This window comes from Musa acuminata, chromosome BXJ3-4, assembly GCF_036884655.1.
Source record: "Musa acuminata AAA Group cultivar baxijiao chromosome BXJ3-4, Cavendish_Baxijiao_AAA, whole genome shotgun sequence".
Classification (NCBI taxonomy): Eukaryota; Viridiplantae; Streptophyta; class Magnoliopsida; order Zingiberales; family Musaceae; genus Musa; species Musa acuminata.
In genome coordinates this window covers 40383858-40390504 of record NC_088352.1, presented here as the reverse complement: position 1 = coordinate 40390504, position 6647 = coordinate 40383858, and the positions used below count along the sequence as shown (strand labels likewise).

The 6647-nt window shown below is 41.2% G+C and overlaps 1 protein-coding gene across 2 annotated transcripts; it reads right to left on the bottom strand.

Annotated features, from left to right (window-relative positions):
* On the bottom strand, positions 1 to 2086 carry LOC103983496 (squamosa promoter-binding-like protein 10). Of its 2 annotated transcripts, none has more exons than XM_009400708.3 (3): positions 1410 to 2086; positions 670 to 839; positions 1 to 580 (listed from the first exon to the last, which is right to left on the bottom strand). In XM_009400708.3, exons 1-3 carry the CDS (start codon positions 1958 to 1960, stop codon positions 231 to 233), a joined length of 1071 nt encoding a protein of 356 aa, XP_009398983.2. In that variant the 5' UTR covers positions 1961 to 2086; the 3' UTR covers positions 1 to 230. The 2 variants fall into 2 exon arrangements, with proteins under 2 accessions (XP_009398983.2, XP_018680529.2); XM_018824984.2 differs by having other exon boundaries at positions 1 to 577.
* Positions 2087 to 6647: the final 4561 nt, after the last annotated feature.

Sequence of the window (6647 nt, the reverse complement as noted above, 5' to 3'; positions counted from 1 at the left end):
TAAGATGAAAGGAAAAGAGCTTATATAGATGTTAATGAATACAAGAATCATCTCTTGCAATTGGAATCATTCCAGGAAGAGAAACGTCCTCCACAGGACTTCTCTGCACACTGCTAGGTAGTTTCTCAGAAGCAAAACATTATTCCCAGAAGAAGAAAGAAGAAGAACTGATACAAGCCCCTTAGTGTGCTCGTCATGCATGCATGATTCATCCATATCCAACACACCGATCACATGTAGTCCACCTCAAAGGAAGCCTGGCCGTGGTGGAAGATGTTGCCCTGGTGGTGATTGGAAAGGCTTTGGCTTGACCCCCCTCCGGTGGCCTGGAAGGGCTCATGAGAACCGGAGCAGAAGAGGTTGTGGTGGTGGAGGCAGCTGTCGTCGTCGTCGTTGTTGTTGTTGAATGCTGAAGAGGAGGAGGACGGCTGCTGCTGCTGCTGCTGATGTAAGACCTTTTCCTCGGCCACTGCAGCGCCTGTAAGAGATAAAGCTGGTCCATTCCTGAGCAGGTTTCCCTTGTTCTGATACTGTTGATGGATCTTGGTGCACATTGTTCCTGTTGTGGTCTTCATGGCTGCTGTTTGAGGATGGTGGTAAATGCATGAGAAGAGGAGAGACGTCCTAAGTGTGAGAGGCTGTTACAAGAGCAAGATGATCGGAACTTACGAGTGTCTGTGGTGGCCTTCTCAGAGGAGTTGGTGGTGGTGTTCTCGGATGGTGACGACTCTGTGGTAGTGGTGGTTGGGAGTTGAGGCTTCCTCCTCCGGCGGTTGTGGTCAGCTAGGCGCTTTCTGCAGCTTCTTTTGGCCTCGTCAAACTCTGCCAACACATGGAACCTGTCCAACCATTTGAACAAGTACGAGGAAAAAAGATGACATGCCATGCGCATCTAACCTTCAAACAAGAAGAAGAAGAAGAAAAAGAAGAAGAAGCTACATGAGGAAAAGGAGTATAGAAGTTGAAGCAGAGGACCAGTAGCATAGAGAATGGTTGTTGAAGCCTCAAAAAGCTATCAAGAAAGAGGTAAGAAGGAATGTGGAGTAATGTACAGAGCCACTGGAGAACACCACAGACAAGGAGGAGAGAGCCAGTCATCATTAATTCTCGAAGCACTTTGATCTAGGGCTTAAATCCCTGCGGCTCACAAAGACAAAGGAAATAACCATTGGGTTCTGCACCGGCGTCAGAATAAAGCTCTATAGATCAACCTTCTTACTCCAAAGTAGGCACAATCACGTAAGTAGAAGGAGATGGACTCTCAACAAGGAACTCCATGATCGAGGTCAGGAGTAAGACACTTTCCGATGGAGATAAGACGAACACGTGCAGCATCCCAACAAAGTAATTCGAGAGGAGGAGGTAAATAGACGTGGGGTTTGTCTTCTTCTCAGTTGGTTCGGTCGTACCTGCTGCACTGCTGGCAGAAACGTTGCTGTAACCCACCGACGATGACGACGGTGGCCTTGGAGTGGAATTCGCACACTCTGTGGCGGCGGTGGTAGTGCTTCGCCCCGGAGAGGTCAGCCTTGCACCCCTCGGCCTGGCACCGCGGCTGATGATTGTTCAGAGTCGACCTCGAGAGCTGCCAGTCGATCGCAAGTGCATCACCGGACGAGAAGTAGGTCCGGTGGCCCAAATTGAGCCCGATTCGGCCGCAGCCGCCCGTGCCGTCTTCCCTTTTGATCAGAACCACGGGGTAGTCGGGCATCGGCGGCGGCGAGTAGAAGTGGAAGTTGCTCATGGGGAGGAGAGGCGGTGGGCAGTCCGGCAAGGGCACGCAGGGGAAGACTGCATGGTCCTGGAGTTCGTAGGTGGTGCTGGGGATGGTGGTGTTGGGGTTGTGGGAGCTGGTCTCCCAGTCCCAGATATGGTGCTGCTTTTGGCTGCTGCCTTCCAGCCCAGAAAAGGACATCATCGACGGGAGAAAGGCTTCGGCGGAGCTGGATTTGTTGTTCATCTTCCCATGAAGAGGCGGAGAAACCAAGAGAAATAAAGAGAGGAGGGAGGGAGGGAGGGAAAGAGTAACAACGCAACGCAGAAGCGGAAGTTGTTCTCTGGGCTTTCTCCTTTGGTCTCTGCATAAAGCGTCGCGAGGGGGGTATTGAAAAGGCAAGGTTGAGTAGGATGGTTATAAAGGAAGAGAGAGAGAGAGAGAGAGAAAGAAGCTGCTGCTTCTGAAAGGTCACTATAACTATTACTGCTTCTGTCTGAGCTAAAGTGAGGTTTATATCCGACTCCAAAGCCATTCTGCCACGAAGGTGGGTTTGTCTGAAAGCTATGCAAGAGAGTGGAAGGAGTGGCTGTGGTGCCTTTGTCAGAGAAGCAAAAAAGAAAAAGAAAAAGGCTTTGTGTAAAACTCGGAGACCAAACATATACATGTGTTTAGCGATTAATCTCTTCTGTCTACTAACTGCATGGCTTTTCCATGCAAATCTTGTCAGAAGTGTCAGAGTGGTGATGGCTTGCAGTACGACGTCGACAGAGAAAGGGTCTCTCTTTTCATCCCATTGGCTGAGTTCCGTCCTGGCTCGATCCTCCTACTTTATAGGATAGTTGTAAGGAGGAACACGAGAGGCTGCCGAGAGTCCAAGTTTCTGCGGCCGAAGAAATGATGTGTTTGGTTCCTAACAGTCAAGGCTTCATTTCATCGGTGGTGCAGTAGATGGGTTGTATAAACGAGATGCATCCCAATAGATCTTCTACTGATACGAGGCTTTAAGGCCGGGAGCGAACAGTGTGACCACGTACTACTCTTTTCATGTGTGTTTGGATAGGAGGAAATGCTACCTCTAAAATACGTGTAGAAGCAATGCCATGATTGAGAACTGAATCAGAATCGAATCGGTCAAGAACCGAAACTGAATAGGTTTAACAGTTCGATGATTCCGAATTAAAATTAAATTCGATTCTGAATCGATCGAAAAAAAATAAAGAAATCCTAATCCTCTTCCAGAAGCAATGCCATGGATTCATAATCACAAAGAGAGAGATGAGTCAAAGAAAGCAACATGACTTCAGCTGGGAGGGAGAAGGAGACAAAGAAAGTAGTAGTACTGTTCTTGAGCAGGGAAAGGCCTCGTACAAGAATGCCTCTGTAACATGATTTATAACACTCATGCTGGGGTCCATGGGAGTACTATAACCTGTTTGCTACACTCGACATTGTTCATTCGGATGCTGAGAGAACTGCCGTGACGAGCATTCATATCTGAAAAGAACTAGGAAATCTTATTGTCGTGCTGTGCTCATGTATGAGAAGGAATTCCATGGAGTGTAAGCTTTAGGTTGGATTGAAGAGCTGAAAAGGATAAGAAGGAAAGACAAACGTTTTTGCTGTTTTGCCATCATCTTTACAAGATTTTTTTTAAAGGGTCAATCAACATATGCACAATTAGCTAACGAGGATTATATGTCACGAATCGGTCTAACACGACAGTTGGTTTATTAATTTCATTGAGCGGGAATCACTAGTCCAAAGATCCTTCACAATAATAGGCTAATGTCAATAAAAAACAAATATTTACCTCGAATCAAAATAAGAACAAAAGCTTTTAACCAACGACCACGTTAAGTTAGCGAAATCTAAATAGAAAAAAATATATGGAATGTTCTCCTTAACCATAGACGACTAAGGGATCGACTACAAAAGGTAAAATGGGATGCAGTAATCTAGGTTAAATTCTATCTCTTCTATTCCCAACTCATTAACCCCACATCGAGACCTAACTTGAGGGACCACCAGGAAGTTTATTAATTCCACGTCGAGAGAGCAAACTTGCTCGGCAATTTGACGAGCTCTCTCACGACATCGATGTTCATGCAAGAGGGACATACACTTTGGGGCTATTCCACCTCGACTTTGTATGTGACCAGGGTTCTTTACATGGATCAAGCACGAACCCAATTGGATTGGTGAACGTTAAGTCAACCACCGACATCGAATCTCATCGGATGCAAATAAATTACGATGTTATAATATCTCTTACACAAGAACTTGACATCCCTACCAATAGCTCATATTAAATATTAAGCATCTTATGAGGCATAAGCAAGTAATAGTTTCATGTCATGACATGCCATTTCCCATACTAGGCATAACCCGCCCAATACTTAATTGATTGAAAAAGCCTCACTGAGATAACAAAATTTTTTGTTTGCTAAAAATATTTGGCATTCTATCTTATTCCGCTAAAGTGAAGTAAAAAGAATGAGAACATAATAAGCATAAGTAATCATAAGTTCTGTGAACCATAACTAATCATAATTTGTACTATGATACTATTGCATATCCATTGGTAACTGGTCAATCCTCTCGAAATCTCATAGTCTCTTAAAGATCTATAAAAGAGAAGATGAGTTTAAGGAAGAGTTTAACTCGAGATTCAACAAGTAACTATTTATTTAGTCATATGCCACTTGGGTAGCTCCCCGATGCTATGCTGACTAATACTCTGTACCATTTTGTGGAGTTAGAAAACTTTCAAAATAATTGCTTGGATAATCATTTTTGGATAGTTTTGTATTTGTATGACGATCGAACACAAACTATATTTATTAGATTGAAATAACTATAATAGCTAATCAAAAGGGCTGTCAAGCCTATTGTAAGCCATCTACATTTTATGTAAAAAAAAAGACATGGACATTCATAAATATTATATTGAACACCATATTTACGGACATTCTCTCTCACTTATTCTTTCGACTTCCTTGTCGAAGCATTCACGGATGTTGTATCTCCTCACTTTTACTGAAACTTTAATCTTGTGCTTCAATTGCAATGTATCTCTTGGCTTCCAATTGTTCTTCATTACTATTATTAAGTAGTCGAGCTTTGATCCGCTAATGTCGATTCAATTGGCCAATGATTGACTCTAGTGTGCGATCGATCGAGTTATGCTAATTTTTACTAGTTCCTATGGATCTCTTTGATAAAAGAAAAGACCTTCCATATTTTATCCTATTCTCTTAAACGTTTCATACCACTTGAATTGGTTGGATGCATGTTGAAATTATAATGAGCATTGCCTCATCGATTTTGAAGTTATAAAGGTCTTATCTATGCAAAATTTATCCATCAATTTCTCTTCTACTTAGTTATTGCTTGTAAATAGGTTCGTATCACTTTTACTTTCTATTGTTATTCTATTGAAAAATAAAATAGACAATCTATTTTCGATAGAACTGATCATTATTGGTGATAATTTGATAACTGTTATCTTCCATTTTCTTTAAAGGATCCTTGAACATATTAGAGTTCATCTACTAAATAAATAAGAGAATTGAGGTACTTGATTTCTCATATTCTCTAAAGTGTTAAGAAGTCAAAGATTGTTTGACTTCGTTTGCCTCCTTTCGGTTATATTTTATACATAATACTAGTCTTTGCTTGTTCTTTACTCCCACTTTTAAAGCACTTAAAATATTTATACTCTTTGTGTTGAGTTAGTTACTACAATTCACTTCCTCATGACAATCAAGTTTTTGGAATACAAGAAGTTTTGCCCTAAAAGAGTATAATTTCACCCCGACGTAAAATAAGTCTATAATAGTTTTGGTTACCTTTGGGATTGTACCATCTTCTCTATCATTTTTATCGCCTACTCTAAATAGAAAAGATATAGTATCATGTACTACCTACTTCATTCCTTTGTTGAGTACTCCTACATCGATAAGAAGTCTCCCATTTTTGGTTATTTTGATAATAAGCCTATCAATATCGATCTTACAAAGTTTCCCGACCTTTGTCATTTAGTTTTATCTCGAGTTTGTCTTCATATTTTCCACCTCTTCAACCCCCTTCATGATTATGCTCTCTCTCTCCATAAGATCAAGAGATCGATGATTCGACAAAATTCTCACCTCTATGGTACTATCATGTTGTCATGCTTATGACCATACTATTTATCGTCTCATATATATATTCCTTTCTTCGCATTGATAATATGTCTGTGCAACACTGTAGCACTCCTTTGAGTTCACATTCATTCTGATCGATAGTTGGTTTTGGGTAGCTAAGTCCATTTAGATTCATCATTGTTTCCTCACCCCTTTCGACCATCTACTTCAACACCCTTATGTTATCTGAGTAGTTCCCCTTAGTCGATAGAAAGATAGAGCATAACTCTTATACATGGCCTCTACTATCATGTTGTATAGCTCACACCGAGTTTATTCTCCTTTGTATCCTTAATAGCAACATTCATTCACTTGGCGTCATCTTCTAATTTATTTAGCTCTTTTAAGTGAATATGTGCTCTTAAGCTGTCCAACCCTCTATCTACTCTAATCATACCTCTATATAATCATGTCCCTTCATGAGACTAATTTGTACTTGCATTCGAAATCCTCTTTGGCGGTACACAGATCGAAATTATTTAGGGTATGTGTTTAAAGGATAATCGGTCTCATTATCGTGATCTCATCGTGATTCAACTCTCATTGTATAGATCCATGGATATCACAATATATACAACGGACAACATAAAGTGAAAAAAAATACCAAATAAATAATAAGAAAAAAGAGTACGAATCATGTCACACGTGTCATCATTCGTGTAATTGACTTATAGGGCACCTATGACTAACACATATTATCTAATACGAGATGCTTGCTTGATTTGTTAAGCTTTATAGAGCTATCA